Consider the following 24,197-nt stretch of genomic DNA (forward strand, 5'->3'; position numbering starts at 1 on the left):
AATATTAATCGAATTATAGAATTTTTGTTTATTTAAAATTGATTTCGTTGTTGCTTGGCTGAAATTAATTCGATCTAAATAATCAATCTCTCATTTCAACTGTATGGAAAAGCGACTTTGAAAAGAATTTGTAGGGATATTTTGAAAGTTTCATATGAATCCCAAAGTAACATATATAACTAATTAATAACCTGGCTTTTGTCTCTTGTTCTCCGTCAGCTGCAACAAATTCAAGATGGGTTTATCAGAAGAAGAAATGACAAGGCTGTACAGAATTCGAAGAACAGTAATGCAAATGCTGAAAGATCGGAATTACTTAGTTGGAGATTTTGAGATCAACATGACAAAAGAACAGTTCAAGGACAAGTACGGAGACAACATGAAGAGGGCGGACATTATTTTCAATAAAACAAAAAGAAATGACAGCTCAGATCAGGTATATATCTTTTCACTGATGCATGCTTTATTGCTTTTTATTGCAGTAACAGTAGAGTAGTATTGTGTGGCGTCTAACATATATATACTGTTGGTTCTTGTATTTGTGTACCAGATTTTTGTGTTCTTTCCTGAGGAAGCAAAGGTTGGGGTGAAGACAATGAAGACTTACACCAACCGCATGAAATCGGAGAATGTGTTCCAAGCAATCTTGGTCGTTCAAAAAAATCTGACTCCTTTTGCGCGGAACTGTATAAGTGAGATATCTGCAAAGTTTCACATGGAGGTTTTCCAGGTGAAGTAATAATTGTGCACAAATCAGTTATTCTGAATGCATTGTTCACAAACTCAGAGGACAGAGGATATATATTAATTAATTTTCTTAAATTAAGTAGTCTGTTAATGGATTCAGGAGGCAGAATTGTTGGTGAATATTGTAGAGCATGTTCAAGTTCCACAGCATCAGGTGCTTACAAATGAGGAAAAGAAGACTTTGATAGAGAGGTATACTGTGAAAGAAACCCAGGTTAGCACCGACTGCTCAACAATGTTAATCTTGCATTTAAGAAATTAGTTAGATATATGCTACATATATAACACATGCCATGACCTAATGATATATAGATGTAGGGTGATTCTCGCATCCACACCTGGATCATCCACGCCTAATCGGGATGGGATCCTATAGGAGAATCCTTAAAGCCAATCTTATACAAGAAGCTTTTATGCCAAATCTATTTACTAGCTTGTTTTTCTTTTTGGAATTCAAATCCCTAAATAAAGAATCACATAACACGTACAACACCCCAAGAAGGATGCAAACCATAAGCATGGGGCCAAAACAGAGCACAACCAAAGAGGCACACAAGCCCAACCCTATCAATTCAGTAACTTCCTCCTCTTCCAAGAGCAAGGAGAAATACTAATAGACCATGCAAACACTTTTTCCCTTAAAATGATAAGCCTTAACCCTATCAACCCTAACATTCGCCTTAAATAAGAACGGCAGGTGCCTCAACATATGAGCCTTGTTACAATCATGTGATCTTCCCAAGCCACTTTTGCCACATAATTAAGAGCCTTAATCTTGGATTTATCGTACGTTCCCAATCAATGGGAGCTAGGCAATCCTAAAAATTTGAGCTTGGTAGTGATAATAATAGGAAATATATCCCAGATAATGGGGGTGGAGCCAATAGGAATGTCGAAACACTGCAATAACAAATCCTTGAGACCACCATGAATGTCAACCATATCGATATTACTTTTAGAGGCATTGCAGAGAAACTAGAATAATTATCCTAGTCATGACTAGAATAATTATTCAGAGATTCCAATTGTTAAAAACAGATTTAGAGATAACAGACCAATTTACAAGTTTAACCTAAGTTTCAACTAGCCAAAGCAAATCTAGATGATCGAACACTAGTAATAAAATATCTAATTTCCAGTTTTCTTGGGCCAAGCATAGTAATTTGGGAGTCATGCTTAATGTGTATTTCTACTCTCTAAACTATTATAACAAACTTTTTTTTTTTTTTTATCTTAATTTTCCTCTAAACATTGAGATGTTTCATGGTTTTGTTTGTGTTTCAAACACATCTTAGTTTGCTTTTCTGTGGCAAACAAACCAATTTGGATACTTATTCGTCCTTGTATATTTTTTACTTGTGGTGGATGGAGTTCAGCTTCCTCGTATTCAGGTGACTGATCCAATTGCAAGATATTACGGGCTTAAGCGTGGACAAGTTGTGAAGATAATCCGGCCAAGTGAGACTGCAGGACGATATATCACCTATCGTTGCGTTATATGATTACTTGTATAGTTAGCTGAAACCTGACTTGCTAATGTTCCATTTATAACTGCGTCAGAATGGAGGGAATTAAACTCGATCAAATGTGAACTGGGATTTTTTGCAACTGCATGTGATGATGTTTTGAACTCATTCTGAGCATTTCACCAGTGATAGGCGCTTGTGTGGAGCTGAACGTACTCGGGTTGTGTATATGTTATATTTTGTTGTCAAACCTTCTCCTTCTCAAAGAATAATTAGTAGCTAAGATTGCTTTTTGAGAGATTGTGAGATATTTATTGGTTACTGTCTATTGCATATATAAATTATATTACACTTCAAAATGTTTTTCCCACTAAACCTCTAACCATGTCTTTTAGAGGAAAGACAGAAAGTCATCCTATATATATTTTCCCCTATTTTTGTTTTTCCCTCATTTTTCCTTTTTGCTTCCTCATTGACCTTGTTGATCAGAATGGAGCCAAAAAGCGTATCATTTGTAACCATTGTGCATTTACATCGAATCATGGACACCTTAGAAACCAAACCTAACAATTCATTGCTTCCGAGAAAAATGGTCAACCTAAATGATTAATTCTGAGCGTTTGGTTAATTGTAATTGTGCAATTACATTGATATATATATTCAAAGAAATAGCTTGACTCTCCATAAGAGAAATCCAAGTCTGCAGTCCTAGCTGCCTAACCACTATCACGCAAATTCTGAGATATTATCATGTGTTGGTAGCTCGATTCAATCTCGATCTTAAGGCTCCTGTCAAGCTGAAGAGAGCTTGTCTCTAAGCTGGGAGAGCCTGGAAGTGGAGAGGGACTTTGTAAAGATGTCCGCCAATTGGTTCTGTGAGCAGACAAACTTAACCACAAGAGCCTTGCCCAAGACTAATTCAGGTATGAAATGATAATCAATTTCGACATGCTTAGTCCTGACGTGGAAAACAAGGGGTTGGATGCCAAAGAAATGGCACTGATATTGTCACACCACAATATAGGTGGCTGAACAAGATAAAAATGAGGGTCCTTAAAACACTTTACAAATCCAAACAAGCTCTGCAGAGGTGAGGGCCATGCTGAGATACTCATACTCCATAGAGAAGTGAACAACCGTGGGCTGCTTTTGGCACTCCAAGAGATGAGATTGGGGCCAAAAAACCACCAGTAGATCTGCAATCGATTGGTTTATCTGCCCAGTCAGCGTCAAAGAATGCCTACAGAAGCTGACAGCCCTTGGTGAACCATATACTATGATCAATGGTGCCTTATAAGAATCGTAGAATGCATTTCAACGCTGAAAATGATGCGGCGACGTTTGGGATGGTGTATAAAATGACACACCTGGTTCACAAAAATGGCAGCATCTCGTCTAGTCCAAAATTAAGTACTGCAGGGCACCAATGCTTATACAGCTGCAAGCTGCTGTTGTTGATGGGAGGGTTCATCCTCATCAAAGCACAAGAGGATCTTTGGTGATTTTCCCAAATTAAGAGAAGAAACTGCAAAATCTAGAGGAGGTTGCAAGAGCAGCATTTCTCTTTGGATGTAGGAACAGTAGGTCCTGAAGGTTGTGGGGGTAACATTTAAGTTGAAGTTCAAACCAAATAGGAAATCCACTTCAAGAAAATTCATCTCTCTTGTGCTTATGCCTCCAACTTTTGCATAATAAGCATTACTGTAGTACCTTGAGATATTAAATCACATGTATAAAATGGAGGTTAGTTATTTGATAGATAAATATATGCGGATCCACCATCAGAAAAAAAAAAAAAAAAAAAAAAAAAAAAAAAAAAAAAAAAAAAAATCTAGAAATTAAAATTAAATAATGAATCAAAATTCTATGTTTGGGGTTGAAACTTATTCTTTCTTTTGAGAAATAATAGAGTTTTCTCAAATTATGAAGAAACCAATGCCACAGATTAATCGAAGTACCCAAATCAGAAGACAAGGGAGAAGCATATATACCAATGCCACAAAGATTGGTATACTACTCAAAAACTGTTTTAAAAAATTCTCTTCCTTATTTCTATAAATACCATGAATGAAAACAAAAAATAGTTTTTGAAGGATACCCAACGGGGCTTAATATCTTAATAAGGTAAAATCCATCAGAGAAAACTCCATTCTCCAAAACAAATGCTATTAATGAAATTAAACTCCAATTTAATTAATATATATATATATATATATATATACTTACATATCATCCATGAACTTTGCAGCCACCATGACACTAGTAATGAGCAAGCGATGAACGCTGTAGGAATTGATTGGCAACAAGGGTTGTCTAGGAGCAAAGCGATCCAGATAAACGTATGCAACGATTAAGCAAGACGGGCTGCAATCTGCGTACTTGAAAATTCTCTCTAGGTACCTCTGAATTGATATGGGGGGTCTAGTTACACCATTGAACACTGACATTTTCTGGGGTTGGAATAATTCACAGTGACAATTGAAATCGTTTAATTCAGCCACTCTTTCAATCAAAGAAGACAGAAAGGTGATCATCTTTGTTATCACTCTTGGGTTCTCTAGCTCTGCCATTAATGAATGAATGAACAAGTTTTGCTGCTAAAGGTGTTTGAATTTTCTTTCTTTGATGAACAATGCTTATGTACGTCCTTCTATATATATATGGGCTGTTAACAATAGCATTTTGGTTTTGGTTTTGGTTTTTCTGTTTTTCTTTTTCTTTTCTTTTTTTGTTAAATAAAGGAGGGAAGATGAGAGATGGTAGAGGTGGAAGAGAGAGAAAGGAGCATATATCAAACTTTGAAACTTTTTTTAGTTTTTATGTTTTATTTTATAAATTATTCTATGTGTTTTTTTACCATAAAAAGCCAAATCACACTCCATCATGACAAATCAACCCATGCAAAAATACCAGTTACAACTTACAAACCAGCACATTTGGGCAAGACACGCTACAAAAAGCTTTAAAATTGTTTGTTATTTTCGGTTTGTCTAATTTGTCTTATCTGTTTTGTCTTATTTTGTTTGTTTGTTTTCTTGAACTGGGCTGTTATGTTGATAGCCCTTTGCGGCATTTGTTTAGGCAAGGAGTAAATAATTGGTTTTGAAGAAATTTTCAATTAAAATTTTCATGGAAATTTCTATTAGAATTTTAATTTCAACAAAATTAAATAAAAATGACGGAAATTATTATCAAAATACAAAAATTTTGAATGAAATTTGACCATATGTTTATTTAACATATTATCTACTATATTGATAAAAAATATTGAAGAAACCAAATTATATAATAGGTTTCATGTGATATAAGGTAAAAATAATGCGCGCTGGAGGGAAATACTGTTAAAAAAATTGGTCACTAATTAATAATTATATAAATAATACCTCAAATTTATTTATATTACAATATTAAATCATGAATTAAATAAGTATTCAATAAGATGAATATAATGCGTGTTGGAGGCAAATACTCTTAAATAAAAATGGTTCACTTATTAATAATTACATAAAAATGACCTCTTTTTAAGGGATATTTAATCATTTTGAATCTAATTGTTCTTAAAACATATGTGGACAAATAAGAAAATGACATCTATTGTTATTTTCTAAACCCCTTAACCCAATAACCAAACACAATCCAAATAGATTGTGAGATCCCGGAAAGTTTGTTTATAATTTATTTTGGAGTAGATAATGATTTATTGATAATTATCTTGTTAATTTGCAGATATTAGAATTTTTCTGAGGAATTTTGGAAGGCAATAAATGAATTTGAAGTCGTAGAAAAATAAGATTTATCGAGACAAGCTCATGGGATTTTACATAACGTTTTTCGGACCTCGAAGTTAATTTTGGTGAGTTATTTGGATTTTAAGTGATTTTGGCGGGCCGTCGAGGAACAATAAAAATTAGGAAAGGCCTAGTCTTGATTTTAGTCTTGTTGGAAAGGCCTCAAGTCAACGAGCGCATAGACACAAACGAAATGTGTTTTGGAGTTACGGTTTGAGAGTTACAAACAAACGAAAGTTGAGGAGTATTTTAGTCTTTTCACCAACTAGGGTTTAGTATAAAACAAACCCAAACCCAGAATTTCTATTTCATTCTCTCTTCCAGCCACACACACCAAACCTCATCTTTCTCATCTCTTTCTCTCTCCCCTGATTAAAACAGTGAGTCTTTAGTTGATAGCCATCCTAATTAGTTTCAATGTACGTTAGCAGCAAAAATGATGAACCTTAAATATGGACAAAATGATGAACTTATAATAAGCAGCATAAGCCAAAAATTAGTCCCTAGAAGGCTAAACTAGAACAATTAAGCAGCAGCAGTGTGACTACCATGCCACAACCTTATCTCTCTCTCCCCAACCTCATTTCTCTCTCTCTCTCTCTCCCCAATCTCATCTCTCTCTTCCAGCCGCACACACCAGACCTCATCTCTCTCATCTCTTTCTCTCTCCTCGACCTCATCTCTCTCTCTCTCTCTCTCTCTCTCTCCTCGACCTCATCTCTCTTTCTCTCCCCAATCTCATCTCTCTCTCTCTCCCCAACCCTATCCCTCTCTCTCGTCATTCCTCTTTCCCGACAATTTCGCCGCCTCAGTTTGCTCCCTGTTGCCAAAACCCACTGAAACCCAGAAATCCCACCCTCAAGCCGAAATCTTTGAAATCTTGACGAATATATTTTGGTATCGTGATAAAATCTCCCCCTCCCCAAAAAACGAAATTCTTGAAATTTTCCTCCTTGGTTTGGGCTTTGCCCATTGGTTTCCCTTCCTTCTATAAAAAAAAATATAATAAGGGCATTTTTTAATGGATAACTGACAGCGCACGTGTAATCATCTATATTAAGACATGAAGAGATATTATTTTTTAATTTTTTAATTTTTATATTTTCAATTATTTTCGTGTTCTACAATATCAATCATTGTTACTGCATGTCCAACAATAACAATAAAAAGATCACATAAAAATGATATTTATAAACATATCTTTAATCTTCTTCTTACATAAACATTTCAAAACTAATGAATGTCACAAAATTCAAGCTTATGGAGTTCGATGCACCTACGTTTTAACAGTAACAATGATTGTTCTTTATTGCCACTGTTGAACAAACGTTACTACATGTTCAATAGTGGCAATAATTTCGCGTGATAGTAACAATGAACCATCCCACAACAATAGTGAAATAAAAATATTGATATAAAAGACAAATTCAATGACAATCGTGCAGACACCAAATTCAAATTCGGTGACTGTTAACAAAAATTGGTGTTGTAACGACTCGACTTGAAACGAATCAAATCAAAACTGGAATTTGGTCAATTCATGTAGAGTTCAAGACCATGAGCATTTTGACTCATACCTACACGAATTGGAGTAAAACTAAACTCCCATAAAGAAAAAAAAAAGTAATTGTAATCTTTGAAGTATACAGAAATTCTCACATGAGCAGCTGGGTTGTGAGGACATCATTTAGAACCGAATACTATACGGTGATACATGATGCCTATTCTATACCAAAACGAACCTATACAACAATAAATTAATGGTGCTCATCCTATACATGCATGAAGATGTTCTCGTATATGATAGACAACATGTATCACTGCATAGGGACGTTTTGGTATAGTATGAGCGCGCATCATGTATTGCCTTATAGTATCCGAGTCTGAACCAAGTCCTGACGATCAAGATGCTCATGAGAGAATGACTCTTGATGTATAAGTCTTCTTTCATACAATATTTACACAAACACAAGTGGTTGGCATGACATCTAGGTGTGAGTTCGAATCCAACTAATGTCACTTCTTTTTTAAAGTGAGTTGGGTCCCTGGCCTGAGGGAATTTTGTCTTTAACAATAATAAGTAAATTATTTACAAATTACAATTTGGTCAAACATTGGTCAAAATGGAAGTGAGAATGAGTTGATTGATCATTGTTATGTAATTTGGAAAAGGGAAATACTTCGGTATTGAGGTTTGAGGACCATCTTGTCTTGAGGTTTTAGGTGGCCAAATAGGATTTTGACACCTGTACTAAATCCTATAACTTAGTAACCAAACATCATATTTTCTTACTAACCACGCATCCAAACAACCACTTTTTAGTTCAACAGTGTCATCGCCCCCCACCACCCATGTTTCCATTTAGCTTTCGACCGTTATCTTCCCCGCTGCAGCAACCTACCCAAAAACAGTAACACCCAGTCTCTCCCAGAGTTCGTTTTTCCCTTTGTTGTTCATTGGAATTCTAGTCACGGTAGATCGCTCTTCTCTCCACACATCCAAATTGAAGTTACCCGTTGGAATTCCTATTGATTTGCTTGATCATACAAGAGCTCCATATGAAGAAGGGCCAGCTGCACTTCACCAAATTGACTTCGACACCGCCGATACCAGCGACTTTGTCATCACCAAGCGTTGAGGTGGATTTTCAAGTGAGACACCACCGAGATCACCACGTGTGAGCCAAACCCCTTGCCAACACCGAGCTTAATTTCGAACCTCTGATCCTACCCAACGAGCTATGCCTTCATGTTTGCAGCTTGCCATAATAGATATGCTTGGTAGGTGCCATGGCATCTACCGTGGCTCTGGGAACAAGAGGAAGAACGATGGTGTTTGGTTTATTGGGTTAGAAAAGTTAAAAAGTTGGAGTGTTTGGTTGTTGGGTTAAAAACATTTAAAAAAAAAAAAATACAGATGTCAAAATCCTATTTGACCACCTAAAACCTCAGAACAAGATAGTCCTTAAACCTCAGTATCTAAGTATTTCCCTTTGGAGAATATTTTGAGAAATTCTATTCTCAACCCATATACCACTTTCTTGATCCCCCTTTTTTCAAATTCCACTTATACCCCTTCATGAAAAAAAAATACCTGGATGGGAAAAAAAACATGACCCAACTCCACCCTGACACAGCTAGCCAACCACCCTTCCTAACATCGACGACCTCCATCTCTCTCCATCCAACTCTCTCTCCTTTCCTCTCTTTCTCTTCCTTTTTTTCTCTTCCTCCCTCCCTCACAAGACCACCATGGGTATTTGGCGACCCCTTAAACCTCCAGATTGATGGGTGCGTCGTCCACTAATCTGTTGCAACAAACCGAAGAGAGTGAGTGAGAGAGAGAGAGAGAGAAATGGAGAGGTAATAAGAAAAAAAGGGAAGGAGAGAGGGGGGATTGAGCGCAAGGGAGAGAGAATGAAAGGGAGGCCGACGTGGTGGATCGTTGGAAACAATGGCGGCGGGTGATGGTGGGGTGGGGGATGCTGGATTTTGGTTTTCCTTTCCTTTTTTCTTGTGTACGTAATGAGTGAATTTTGAGAATGTTTTTTTTAGGCAAATCCTTAAATATTAGGGCTAATTACAAATAAATCAATAAAAATTTTTAAAGTTACACATTAATCAATGCACTTTTTCATAATTTCTTTTTAGTGACAATTGATCAAAATGAAAAAAGATAAATTATACTAGATTAATAAACACACATTACTATACAAATTTAGATTTGTATTAAGTTTATCTTTGACTGCTACGCAACAAAAAGTCTTAGGGTTTATCTCTTGGGCCAAGACCTAAACCCTAAAGCATAAGCTCCATAACTCTAATTCTAAACCCTAAACCCTATTTTTAAGCTATAAACCTCATTTATATACCCTAAACCAAATCAATGGCAACATCCTAATTTTACACCCATAATAATAATAATAATAAAAAATTAAATGGGCAAATTGGTACTTTCAAACACTTTAAAGTACATGACATCAACAAATGAATTGAGATTAGTGACTAAAGTGAGATAAAATTTCAATACTCATCGACCTGTATGGGAAAAGAAAATTGACATTAACCATTATGTAATATTGAAATGTTTTATTGATTTAAATTTTAATCATCAAATATGGGTAGCCTTAAGTATGTATTTTGGGAACTAGCCTCTTGGCACGCGTTTATTAGGTTGTTTTAATATAATTGTTTCGTTGAATGAATAGTATTTTAGGCAATTCTATTTTTGGTGAAGCCTGTAATACTAAACCTTTTTTCTGACTTTATCTGGCTTTATAATAATATAAAATTTGGGTTAAATACCTAATCCCACTAATTTTTAAGAAAAACAGTAAGACTCCATAATTTTTTAGTTGGGCTACTAATTTGGAGGGCTTCTTTTCAGTTTAGCTCACAAACACCTTTTCTAGCTGGGCCCGTTAGTTTAGGGCCTTTGTAATTTTACATTTTTGTCCTTTGGCCATGTACGGTAGGTTCTAGTTAAAACTTGATTCGTTGGTTTCAATTTTCATTTTTCATTTTTGTTCGATGTTGGTTTTCTCTCTAAGTTGAAGCAATTATGAGTTTGGATTTGGGAGTGATTTTGTTCAAATCTTGATGTGAATTTGTCGCATTTGTTTGGCTGTAGAGATATGCTTCTTTTCTTGTTTTGTATTTAAAATAAATGGACCTTTATAATAATAATAATAATAATGATGATGATGATAATAAAAAAGATGTTAAGGGTATGAGGTGAGAAAAATATGGGTATGCTAGACAATAGACATGTCTAAAAAATTTGTATTTTTTAATTTATATGTAAAAAACTCTATATGATAATTTAAACGTAAACAGCCCAATAAAAAATAAAAGTTCAAAAACCCAGAAATGGAGAAGAAGAAAAAAACTACCGAAAAAAAAAACACCTTCCACGCTTCCAAAGCATCGAATGCACCATTCTTTTCTCACTTTCTTCAGGCTGAGGCCACCATTGAAGATTTCTCAATCTCTGATCTCATCGTATCTTCATCTGCCATTGAAGATTTCTATCAACGCTCCATCTCTTCAAGCCGTCATCTACTCCCCGACAGCCAGATCCTTCACTGTTCTCTCACTAATCTCTCAAATCTTTCACTCTTGAGTCGCGGTTGGATTGATTTATTGCCGGTTTGCGGGTAAGCTTTATATTTTATATAACTTTCCATTTCTCCCAAATTTTGGGTACCAAGAATATTATTGAAATTTTGTAATTATGTGCAATTACTGGTGATTTTGTGGCTGGGATTTAATCAATGGTAGTTTTAATTTTTTCCGGATTATTAGTCTTGTTATAAATTCATTTGCTTGTACTTTTGTTGCCCATATTGGAAGATATTTGTCTTAATCCAATGACTTTTGAAGTTTTTTTCTATTAATTTGAATATATTTATGGGGAAAATGAATATTATTGAACTGATCTAACTATGCTTTCACTTTAGACTCATATATCAATGGAATAAAGTAATTTTATATCATTGGAAGAAACTTACAATTCCAATAAATTATACAAGAAATTACATTAACTTGAAATTGAATTTGGATGTCTGTAAGGAATTACATTATAGAACTAATTAACCATTTTAACTTATATGTCTGCTAGTTTGGAAATTCATAGCTTTCAGAAACATAAATAAAGTTTATTTGGATAATCCAAATTGGATAATTATATTTCTTAGATTATAATACTTTGGCATGAGAGTGGGTTGGGAAATGATCAGGTTGGGGTAAGTGAGGTCTTGATACTTTTTTCTTGATTCTTTTTAACTGATAAATGTCACCATAGATTTAAAATATAGCACACATTAATTACATTGACATAAATCATATTACAATATGATGTTCTTTCTAGAGCCCTTGAAGATACATTTCTCAGGGTTTCTTTGTTTTCGGAACTGTTGAAACTTGTTGTTAGGAATGAGATAGAATCAGATTCTGAGAAGATGTGTATTTGGGTGAAATGCCTTTTCAATCTTTGTTTCCTAGGTTACACCTTTAATCATTGAGGTAAATTTTTGTTCTCTCTTCCATTTCTGCTTGCTCTTCTTCTGGAGTCATTTCTTGAAATCTAAATTTCAGAAGAAATTTGAATGATCGAGTTTCAAGCGTTTTCAGAGTTATTGTCCATGTTGAGTAATGTTTCTCTAAATCAAAGTCTTTGTGATAAAAGATCTTAGTCTGCCCATTCCTTGTGCTTGTTCTCTTGCAAGTTGTTCTTTCTTCATCTGGTCCACAATCCATTGGATATTTGGATCCTACTTTTGAGCCTTTTAAGATGATTTGGAAAGCTGGGGTTCCTATCAAAGTGCAAGTTTTCATTTGTCTGGTGGTTCATAGGAGGATTAATGCTTGTGACATGCTTCAAGGAAGAAGACCTCTTGCTTGCCTATCACCAGACTGGTGTGTTCTGTGCAAGTGTGAAGGAGAAGTTGTGGATCACATCTTCTTGCATTGCTCCTTCACAAGACAATTATGGACTAGACTGCTGGGGGTGTTTGGGGTGAAGTGGGTTTGTCCACATAATTTCTATTATTTATTGGCTGCAGGTATGGTTCTTGTGGGGAGTATCAAGAAGGCCACAAACCTTTGGAGGTGTGCAAATTTGGATCTCCTGAGGTCTGTTGGTTGGAGCATAATGAGCAGTGTTTTGAGGGCTAGGCGGAGAAAGTGGTTCTTCTTTGGGATAGAATTAATTGTTTAGCTTCCCTATGGGCTTCCTGCTTTAATCATTTTAGAGATACTGCTTTTAGTGTTATTCTCCTTGATTGGGTGTTACTTTAGTTTGACTGGTTTTTGCTCTTTTTATGCTAGTTGTTCTTCAGTTTAGCTTGGTTGATGATTGTGTTTATTATGCTCTTGAGGTCCTGTACTGTGTTGTTTGAGGTTTCAATTGTGGACTGCTGGTCCAGTCTCTTTGTACACTCCCTTTTTATTAATATATTCGTTATATTTCCTATCAAAACTAAAAAATAAAAAAAACTTAAAAGAAAATAAAAAACTAAGGAGGTTGGGTTGGATAAATCTACCAATAGGTAAGGATTTAGAGTTCTTTTCAAAAATAAATTACATTAACATAAATCATATTACAATATAAAAGTATAACACCATAAAAATTAAATAAATGAAAAATTAAGGAGATAGGGTTGGATAAACCTACCAGGAGTTGTGCTTAGATAATGGTTTAGAGTTTAAGGTTTAATATTCCTACTAATAGTTGTTCTTGAATAAGTCACTTTTGTATAGGTCGTGCTTATGGGTCGAACTGAGGAAGACTTAGACTTGAATAATATCTACCAAGAGTTGTACTTGGATAAGTCAACCTGAGGACATTTGGGATAAACTTGTACCAGTCTACCTAAGGTATAAGGTAATACTTGGATAGACATTTATGATGGCTAACCATAAAGTTTAGATCATAAGACATGAAGTTGGATGAGTCACCTCGAGACAAGTGATTCAGAACCAATTGGACAAGAGACAATGTCTAGGACCCTAGGTCATACGTATGTATGGGTTATAATTTATAGGCTTTTTTACCCAAATACCACCTGGACTACATGAGGTGTGCTCTCATACTACTCAAACTTTTTTTCTTGCCAATTTACCACCTGCAGTTATCAATATGTGCCAATTTGCCACCTGACATCCATTTTTCTGTTAAACCATCAAAAAAGTTTCCAAACTTCCCATTTTGTCCATGAATACAATAAAAAAATAATATTATTTTAAAAACTATTTTTAAGATATAATTATAAAAAAATAAAAAAATAAAAACTTAAAAACAAAAAAATAGAAAAAGGAAATACCCTTAAAGTCTTTTTTTTTTTTTTTAGTGGGTTTACTTAGAACTTTTTTTCAATATTTCAAATGCTTTTATCATATGAATTGACAGAAATACCCTTAAAATAAACAACAAAAAATTTAACTGAAGTGACTGTAGGTGGTAGATTGGCCAATATGTGAAAATTAAGGTGGTAAATTAACCAAAAAAAAAGTTTGGGTGGTATTTGAGCACGCCCCCTATAGTTCAGGTGGTATTTGAGTAAAAAAGCCTAAAATTTATAAGACATCTCGTGGCAAACAAATTGATTAATGCAGTCTTCATCTACTTTAATCATTCAATCACTTGGGGGAGGGGGGGGGGGGTGTTTACTGTTGTAGGAAAAATCAATCGCCAATTGGAATATGCCATGTGGACAAGAGACGATGCCTAGAAGGTCATAAGTATGTATGGGTTTTCTTTTTTTTGGTCAAATAAGTATGTATGGGTTATATGACTAAGTTTGCTATCAGGAGTGTGCTTCTCCAGGGCATGTGAGTCGCACGATGGTTGATGAAATGTAGAACTGATTCAAATGTAGAGTAATTTACAAACAACTTAGGATCATTTTGTTTTCTGGACACAATTAACTAAAATGCGAAGAGGGAAATTCTTATTTTTGGTTGGGCCTTTAAACTCTATTTTTTTTAATTGAATTATTTGGTAACTACATTGTAACTTCTAAAAAAGGCATTATTATGACATGACATCTTCCGATTTTCTTTTGTAATTCTCTTTATTGTTCTTTCATTTTATAACATCTCGGAAATTTTAACCAAACACAAAAAAGTCTCACGCGCTCCTCTTTGAATCTTTTTTTAAGACAAAGCCAATGGCTTTTCTTTACAGCAATGTTTCCCTTAGCCGTCTATTAACAACGCTCGTGCTCCTGACAATTCTAGCGGCCGAGAGACGGGTGTGCATCAGGATCCCGGATCGGATCACTGAAAGCCCAAGGGACCTACCCAACAACCAGTCCTTGAAAACAGCGGTTTTTGCTTTGGGAAGCTTTTGGAGATCTGAAGCCGTGTTCGGGTGCTTGAAAGGAGTTGTACAGACCACTGTCGGTTATGCTGGTGGATTCAAAACCAACCCTGAGTACAGGAGCTTGGGAGATCATGCTGAGTCTGTCCAGGTCTCTCTTCCATTTTTCTTTACTTTAGATTTCTATGAATTATTTCCTTTTCTTTTGGGCTCAAATTCACCTGTGCATTTAAGCTTGAATTAAATAGCATTATCTCAAAGTGGTGTCTGTTCCTTTTTTTCCTTTTTTAAAATGATCAATTGGTATGTTTATATGGGTAATTGTAAAAATTGGACCAAATAGGATAATATATCTTAGTTGTACAAAATAAGAGTAGATGAATCGCCGCAATTTTTTTCTTTTTAATAGAGGCACCTGAATGACGCTAGTAGGTGAGGTTACGTTTGATTATGATTGTGTAATTTTTACTTGGTGGGTTTCATAGGAGTTATTGGTGTTCATAGGGGTTATTGGTATATACTTTTTGAAATTCGAAATTTTATTCTGTTTGAATGTTTCAGTGACTTGTATAAATGCTTAGCAGGTTGTATATGATCACAGACTGATTAGCTTCAGTCAACTTTTGGAGATTTTCTGGTCAAGTCATGATTATAGGCAAGTATTTGGGCAAGGTCCTGATGTGGGTAACCAATACAGGTAAAAATTATGACAGCACACAGCAGTTTTTGCATAACATCAAACTCATATCTAACAGTCAGAACTCAGAAGTGAAATATTTTTCATATGAAACAGGTCTATAATTTTTACGAATGGAACTGAAGAGTCCAAATTGGCTGCTGTAAGCAAAGAGAGAGAGCAACCTAAGTCAAAGAGCAGCATTGTGACTACTCAAATCCAACCACTTGGAGCATTTTATCCTGCTGAACCTGAACATCAGGTGCAACTCAATATTCTTTTCTCTTCTCCCCACAAACTCTTCAGGAGGAATTTTGTTTCAGGTCTTTTTTATTGTAAAAAATTCTTGTTCTTCAAGCATGCTTAAGGGGCTGAAGCTCTTTGGAGATGTGAAAAGGAGCTAATAGCATGGTAGGGCCATACATTGGAATTAAATTTTAGTAGACCGGGTTCTGCAAAATTTCTTTGTTCAGTTCAAGCTGCTATTTCTGCTAAAGTGTTGATGGAACTGCACCCAACAAATAAAAGAAAGCGAAATTTTCTGATATTCAGTGATTTCCATTTGAAGCTAATAGTCTACAGGATGGGTTTAGTAACTTGAAATGGAATCTGTGGTTGACTTGGAAAAATGTGGGTTGATTATTTGCTTATTTATTGTACAACTCAGATATACCCTTGCTAGATCCTAATTTTGATGAATGACCGACTGACTCTTATTTAAAATGTAGAAGTTTGAGCTGAAGCGTAGACCATTTCTTCTTCAACTAATTGGAAACTTGCCTGAAGAGGAACTTGAGAGGTCAAATTTGGCAGCAAAACTGAATAGCTATGCAGCAGAGCTTTGTCCTGGAAAATTTCAGAAGCAGATTGATGCAAAGATCAATGACATTATTAAGAAAGGATGGCCCATTTTGAGAGACCTGTAGCTGGCCATTGCAGTATAACTTTAGATAAACATGCTCTGCCAAGCTCTTGCGAATGTGCACGATTTGATGTACCTATCAAGTTTAGTTTACGAGAATCCCAATTTGTAGAATAGACAATAGTTGAGTTCATTGATTGAACTCACCAGTGTTTTATGCCCTATCATTATGTTAGTATCTAGTTTTGCAGGTTTCTTGACCTCCAGTGAAATATAGTATCTGCTGATTACTCATCCGGAATCTTTGAAGTTATAAATGAATTTGTTATTTTTTGAATTCATGATCCTCTATCTGATTGGCAATTATTTTATTTTTTGTTTGTTGGCACAACACAATGTCAAATCAATCCACTTAATGTTTGTAATGTTAAAAAAGTCCACCTTTCTTTTTTTTTTTTTTTTACACTACCCCCAAATTGCAACTGGTTTAGACAGTACACTACTACGCCAAGGTGTGCCCAAAATTTTTACAGCAACTGGTAAAACCTCCAATGATGCTTTTTCAGTCGAAACAAAACCAGAGAAATGATCCCAAATTTCGACTCTTCGAGTGTGGAGATCATAGATTCATAATCATAAATTTTTTTCCACTAAACAGGAACATGCAAAGGAGGCCAATTTTGTTCAAAATCACATGTTTCTTGAAGAAGGCTAAGTTCTGCACCCAAATCATTAATGATTTTAACATGCGCTTTCGGTGGAACAATTCCTGCATCACACATAGTTAGAAAAAATACCAGCACCAATAGAAGTAGTACATTTCTAAAGAACAAAACCATATTTCTTGTTTGAAGTTTCCCTCGGTATGAGAACACTAGGATTGGTGGGACAACATTAGAGTGCATCATGTTCTCTTACATACTAAGTGTCTAAGTTTCCAATGGGCTAATCAATGAGGTTCGTGGAGCCTTATAACAATTTTCTTGGAATAAAAGGAAGTTAATTATAAGAGAAAATGAAGAATAGATTTGCTTGCTCAACATTCCATAGTAATATTTTTAAAAAGAGAAATTACAGATTTGGTCCACTTATTTTATACATAGTTTAATTTTGGTCCACAGTCTTTTTTAAGTTTTGTTTTGATTCACTAATTGTTTCACTTGTTCAATAAAGGTTCAGATTTGTTTTTTCAAATTTGTCCCGTCTTTTACTCTATTAAATCTCATCCAAATTCAGCAAACATATACTTGTTTTAAAGATATGCATCTCCTCTTTACAACCATATAAAGATCATTCAAATCGGAGTTCTAAAACTCAAGATAATTGTCTTCAAAGTAGGGTAACCGAAACTACCAATTTTTCATGAAAAATTTTCAGATTTTTCAAACTTCACCAAACTTTCAATCTAATACTCCAAATTGGTTCCTATGACTAAAAAAATAATAAAATATAACTTATACTTCAATTATAATTGAAAAAAACACAACCAAAATAATTTAAAAAGGATCGTGAACCAAAATTGAACTAAGTATAAAATAAGTGGACCAAAATTGAACTTAAAAAAAAATCGTGGACCAAAATTGAACTAGGTATAAAATAAGTGGACCAAATTTGTAATTTCCTCTTTTAAAAAAATATAAAAGATTTGTATGGGTGTACTTTGCCATATAAGTAGCCAAGTTTTTTTGTAATTAATATGATGAAGATTTCCCTTTTTTTTTTTTTTTATTGGATGATGAAGCTTTTCTTTTACACACATATATTGGTTGTCATTAAAATTGAATAGGAAAAAACGTACAAGGTCCAACCTAAACAGAATAATTTCTCAATAAATACAATGTGCAAAGCATACACTAACCTAAATAAAATGTACAAAATTGAATATAGTGTAACAAGAAAATAATTATAAGACAAAAGAAAAGTTGTGTAAAAGATTTGTATTGGTTTACATTGTTAATTGTATAAGTAGCCAAATATTTTTATAATATGAATTATGATGAAGATTCCTTTTGTTTTTTATTGGATGATGAAACTTTCCTTTTATAAACATATTGGTTGTCATTCAAATTAAATATAGGTAGGAAAAATGTTCAAACAATGTACAAAACATATATGGGTTTTTTTTTTTTAAAGTCCATTTTAAAAAATCTATTGTTCACCCGTTACAGTAAACTACTGTAGCAGCCCAATTTTTAAAAATTTAACAGTGTTTTTTTAAAAATGCCATTTTTTTCTTCATTTCAGTGCCAATTGGTAGACAAACTAAAAAAAAAAAAATCATAATTTAGGTATTTTTCATTTCATAAACATGTTAAATAATAACCAACATAAAATACAAAAAATCAAGATGAGACATTCATAAACTTTTGCGTTTTAATAGTAACAATAACAATAACAATAAATTAGAGAATATAATTTAAACCTAATACAATCCTTGTGAAAGCATAAACAACCAAATAAATTTGTAACGACCATAGCCTCACTTACATATTGTAATAGACAAATTGATTAATCAGATCCACATCCACATATTAGACCCACAAATAAACTTGTGTAACCAAACAGATCACCGGGATCCTCAGATCCACGACCCGCACCATCTCTGGTTGCCACGATACGCACGGTGGCTGCCCGGCCCCAATCAAAATACAAAACACCACAAAACTCAACAATTAACTTGAAAATGGTTTTTGGGAGTCAAATTGGACAGAATGTATGAAATCCACCACCAACCTGAAATTCAACAGATTCAACAACCAACAATGGTTACTGGTGCTGTACAGATCATTCATTGGTTGAAACTGTCAAGCTTCTCCAGACCTTCAATGAATGAGACACCAAACAAAGGCTTTGTAGAATGTTGATACAAATTCACGTAAGGTAGATGCAACAACTTAGATAAGCTGATCTGGCTGATCAGGTGTTTCGCTGGATGATGAAGTGGATGCTGGTTGAGATCTTCCTGCAGACAAAAACAAGATCAAAGGAGATGGACCGGTGTGGTACCAGCCAAACACACTCCGATGATGAAATCAGTGATGGTGTTTGGTGGTGGGTGAGGAAGAACAAAGGAAGAACTTGGGAGAATGGGAAGAACAAGGCAAATGTTCTGGATTATTCTCAGCAAGTTGGGTAGGCTTTTTGGTGGATGGGAATGCAAGTGTTTTTGCGTGTGTATTGGTAGATTGCTAGATGCCTCATTTTGTGCATATATGGTGTCTTATATAGGCAAAGGAAGACTTAATGATTAAGTTACCTGCATGTGAATGAATGGTTGCCAGAGATCCACGCACCTGGTCAGGCCTAGTTGCATGTTCAGCTGCTTGCTTCCTCAGCATTCAATGCTGCATTGAATGCCCCATTAAATGCAAGGTTGGGAGGTTCAGATAAACTGCTCCAGTAGTCATGAATGCAAGCCTGATATTCTATCTGTCAGAAGATTGTGTCAGGTGCATTCAAGTGAGGCGGTTCGTCCCGGCGTGATCTTCCTGGGAATGGCGGCGGAGAGCCGAGCCGAGCCGATACGAATGCATGTTCTCATGTGAAGACACGGAATTCACGTGTGGTCGGATCGGACATGGGATCCCAGGCCGAGCCGGTCCCATAGATTGGGGTCCTCCCGAGCCCTAACTGGTCGACGCCAGAGCTCGAAGGAGACTATCTCCTGTGCCGAGCCGAACCGAACCGAGATGATCGTGGGGAGATGGACACTCGATCCCTTAGAAGATCATCGGTTCGGCTCGGACCGAACATGGAAGGCCCGGTGTGGAGATCTGGTCCGAGTTTGGCAGAGGCGATGCTGAGTGATGATGACGTGGAGGTCAAAGTTTGATCACTGAGAGTCAACCCCGAGGTGGATGTTGACCAGCCACGTGTCGAGCTGTGATTGGCTGTTCGAATCGATGTGGATTTTCCCACAAACAGGAGTCCCCCAGCTTCCGATCCGAACGGGCAGTGGTGGATTGGAAGTTGAAGTGTAATCCCAAAGATGGCGTGTTCGCCTGATCCGAGCCGATCCCCGCAAGCCCACGTTCCCGAAGATCCGGGCACATGGCGACTTGTGATTGGTCAGAATATCTCTGGGACAGGTGAAGGGACGTTTGATTTCTGCATGGGGGAACGTAAGGGTCACCTCGTTATGGGTATTTTTGAATGCTTGACAGGTGTCAAGATCTGGCATGTGAAGCGCCAGAAATGAAGGGCTGAGATTTGATTTGCATGGGGTATAAAAGGCCCCCTTTCTCCTTCTTCCTGTTCACTTTCCAGTTTTCCAGAAATCTCCACTCTCTCTCTCTGCGAATCCTCTCCTCCACCGCGAGTCCTCCTCTATCTCCGTCGTCAGTGCAGCAGTCCGGCCGCAGTTCCGACCGAGCGTGGCCGTAGGCGAGGATGGTCTGAGTGTGTGAGGGGTGGAGACTTTGGGCGGAGGAAAACCAGTAAGTGATTCTCCTCACTTTTGAGTTTTTGTATTTTCGGGTTTTTGGGTGTGTGTTCTTGGTGTTCTTGAGAGGGACTGCTTTTTGATCCAAAAAGCAAGAGAGAGAAAAGTGAGAAAGTGTTTATAATGTCTGAGACTGACTCGAGTGGCCGGCTCGGCTCGGGAGAAGCCTTTGAAGGGGATAGTGAGGCAGAGATGAGCCGAAGCCCGTCGGCGGGTGAGGCCGAGCCGAGCCGAAGCCCACCTGCGGGTGAGGCGAGTTGGGACGGGTTGTCCGAAGAATTGGACGAGGCCGGCTCGGCACTGAATCGCAACCCGGGTGGAGAGCGCCGAGCCCGAGGGGATCAGGAAAACCCCGAGATATTGAGTTCCGACTGGGAACAAGGCACGGCCGAAGGAGGTGACGAAGATCCTCTCGACGTCGAGCCGATCGCCACTATCCCGAGCAGACTCACCTCAGGCTCGGATGAAAGGGATAGGGGTCACGAGGCGTCGACCTCGGCTCAGGGGGTGACGGGGAGTCCGATCGACCCGGACTTCTACGAAGAATTGGCGTGGAAGGCCGATCAAATCCCCAATGAGATGACAGAGTATCATCTCAGAGATTTGAGGGATAGGTACTCAGTCCCCGACTCCGTGTTGATGAGGTTGCCGAACGAGGGGGAGAAGCCGAGCCGACCCCCAACTGGATGGGTGACAATGTACCCGGAGATGTTTGAGAATGGGGTTCGGCTCCCCCTGCACGCCTTCCTGCAGGACTGGCTCGCGACGATCGGCGCGGCGCCGCACCAGCTGAACCCGAACGTATACAGGATCATCCTGTCCATGCACATCTTGTGGCACAAAGTGCACAAGTGTGTGCCACACAAGGATATCCTGTTCTGCAATTACGCGCTGAGGTCGAAGCAGAGCGAGCTCGGATTCTACAACCTCCAGGCGTACTCGGGGCCACTCTTCGGTGGGAATCCCTCCTCCCAGAAGACATGGAAGAAAAGATACTTCTTTGTCTCTGGGGATTGGGAGTTCGCCGATCCGAACAGGATCACCTCGGCTCGGGTTCCCAGAGCCTTTAGAATTCCAGGTGGGCATTGGGAGTTTGGGGCCGGTCCGAGGACAATTTGCATATGTCTTGTAATAATTGTATTTTTCCTAACTCTTTTTGGTTTCGCCTTTGCAGTCAGCTGGGGCAAGTACAAGCTCCGAGGCGAGCTCAAGGACCAGATCGCCGCGATCAGGGACTCACCAGCAGAGTACTTGTCAACCAAGTTTCTGCTCGGGGAAACCCAGATCAGACTGAGCGGGATCTCCTGGTTTGTGCCCAGGTGGAATCCTAGAGCCGAAAGGGGAATGGCGCCCACCGAACTGGAGACTCGCCTTAGGAGGAGGGCGGCTCGGAGCGTCCAGAGGAGAGCAGCGGGGCGGCCCCCTGCCGAGCCGGTCCAGGCTCCTGCCCCAGTGGCAGCCCAGCCTAGATCTCCTGCGCCGAGACCGATTCGGCAAGCAGAGAAGAGGAAGGCTCCCCAGACCGAGGCCCCGGTGGAGAAGAGGGCTCGGGCTGAACCCGGCGGTTCTGGTGCCGGAGCATCTGGTTCGGCGCCCCTGAAGGCGGTGGAGGTAGACCCCGGCCTCGAGCCGTTCGTCACGGGCCTTAAGCGCGTGATGACCGCGAGGGTGCAGGAGGGGCTGTGGGCCGATCACGGCGAGCCGGGCTTCAGCCACCAGGCTCTGATCGCATCCCGCCAGGCCATGTTGGTAAGTCTCTTTTACCTCGGATTTCGTCTATTCGCTCGGCTCGGATTAGTAATGAATTTGTTTTTTCTTTTTCTTGCAGCTCGCCATGAGGCAGTTCGAAGCTGCCAAGGCCGCTGTCGATGCCGAGGCGAAACTGGAGAGGTTTCGGGCACGAATCCTGGAGCTAAAAGAGAAGCTGGCCGAGGCCGAGCGGACGGTCAATGCCGAGCGTGAACGGTCGGAGGGTCTGCAGTCCAGGCTGGCCAGGAGGGAGGAAGAGGTCGCTCGGCTCGGGAAGGAGCTTGCGTCCTCGGAGCAGAAGGTAGCCGACCTGGGGCAACTTGCTGATCAGCTCCAACGAGATGTTGAGGAGGCCGAAGGAAGGGCGGCTGAGTCTCGGCGTCGAGCTGGGATTCCAAGCGTCCAGGCACTGGCTGATGCCCACTTTGATGGGTATCAGGAGCTCTTGGAGGCGATCAAAACGAAGAGGCCGGACTGGGATGTTTCATTCCTCGGCGAATCCGATGACGAGGGGGAAGATATCCAGGGGAGTCATCAGGATGATCTTCCTCCTCTCGATCGCCAAGTCCCTACAGAAGCCGAGCCGACTCCGGAAGACCCTCCACTGCCTGCGTACGAGCCGACCCCGGTCCCCCCGGTCCCCGAATCCGATCCCAACGCTGAGGTGCAGATCGGCGGGGTTGAGGTGGTGCAGCTCGGTGAGGAGACGCCCGAGGAGTCAACTGAGCCGATCCAGGAAGGCTCTGCCGAGCGATCTGCATGATGGCTTATTTTGCTTAATTGTAATGTTTGTGTTTTTATATTTCTCCCCGAGCCGAGGTGTGGCCCGGGTTTGACTAATTTGGGAACAGATTGTTTTTTGGATTTATCTCGTTTAATTTTATCAGTATTTTCTTTTTATGATACAAGTTGCTGTCAGTTCGGCTCGGAAATTAAGCTAAAGACAAAACTTAATAACACATGGATAAGAAAATGATAAAAGTGAAAAACATAATAAAAACCAAGGCATTTTGAGATCGGCCCGGCATGCCGATCGCGATGAAAATGAATGGTAATGATAAATTAGAACTTGTCTTCGGATCAGCTTGATAAGCATAACCAAGATAAGTAAAAATTTAAAGACCCTAGTCATCTCGGATGGGCTTGGCATACCCATTGAGATATTTAGGAATGCAGTTTTTGAGAAAAATATTCAAACCTACTTTCAGATCGGCTCGGCATGCACGATGAAAGTTTTGGTTGGAGTGTATATTTTTCTTTTAGAAATATCCTGTTGAACGTTAGGACTGTAGGAAGTCACTTCGGCTCAGACAGGGATTTTTATAGACCTGATAAGTCTGTACCATGCCGAGCATTGGGCCGAAAGTGGCGCGCTAGCTCGGCACGGGAGTTTATAGACCTGATGAGTCTGTAATATGCCGAGCATCGGGCCGGAAATGGCGCGCCCGCTCGACACATGAGTTTATAGACCTGATGAGTCTGTACCATGCCGAGCATTGGGCCGAAAGTGGCGCGCTAGCTCGGCACGGGAGTTTATAGACCTGATGAGTCTGTAATATGCCGAGCATCGGGCCGGAAATGGCGCGCCCGCTCGACACATGAGTTTATAGACCTGATGAGTCTGTAATGCACCGAGCGTCGGGCCGA

General features: G+C 38.5%; 3 protein-coding genes across 3 annotated transcripts; 2 read left to right on the top strand and 1 right to left on the bottom strand.

The window, feature by feature from the left end:
• The first annotated feature begins 235 nt into the window (after positions 1 to 235).
• LOC147293207 (DNA-directed RNA polymerases II and IV subunit 5A-like) lies at positions 236 to 2,249 on the top strand. The gene is made up of 4 exons (XM_086234232.1): positions 236 to 436; positions 551 to 730; positions 848 to 961; positions 2,124 to 2,249. Exons 1-4 carry the CDS (start codon positions 236 to 238, stop codon positions 2,247 to 2,249), a joined length of 621 nt encoding a protein of 206 aa, XP_086090358.1.
• A 1,394-nt stretch (positions 2,250 to 3,643) lies between these two features.
• On the bottom strand, positions 3,644 to 4,783 carry LOC147293208 (cyclin-U4-1-like). The gene is made up of 2 exons (XM_086234041.1): positions 4,440 to 4,783; positions 3,644 to 3,923 (listed from the first exon to the last, which is right to left on the bottom strand). Exons 1-2 carry the CDS (start codon positions 4,781 to 4,783, stop codon positions 3,644 to 3,646), a joined length of 624 nt encoding a protein of 207 aa, XP_086090167.1.
• Positions 4,784 to 10,842: 6,059 nt separating this feature from the next.
• MSRA5 (Peptide methionine sulfoxide reductase family protein) lies at positions 10,843 to 16,731 on the top strand. Its single transcript, XM_086231920.1, has 5 exons — positions 10,843 to 11,157; positions 14,662 to 14,973; positions 15,407 to 15,519; positions 15,616 to 15,760; positions 16,227 to 16,731. Exons 2-5 carry the CDS (start codon positions 14,671 to 14,673, stop codon positions 16,422 to 16,424), a joined length of 759 nt encoding a protein of 252 aa, XP_086088046.1. The 5' UTR covers positions 10,843 to 11,157; positions 14,662 to 14,670; the 3' UTR covers positions 16,425 to 16,731.
• The last annotated feature ends 7,466 nt before the right edge of the window (positions 16,732 to 24,197 follow it).

Source organism: Dryas octopetala, chromosome 2 (genome assembly GCF_963921425.1).
Source record: "Dryas octopetala chromosome 2, drDryOcto1.1, whole genome shotgun sequence".
NCBI classification, from domain to species: domain Eukaryota; kingdom Viridiplantae; phylum Streptophyta; class Magnoliopsida; order Rosales; family Rosaceae; genus Dryas; species Dryas octopetala.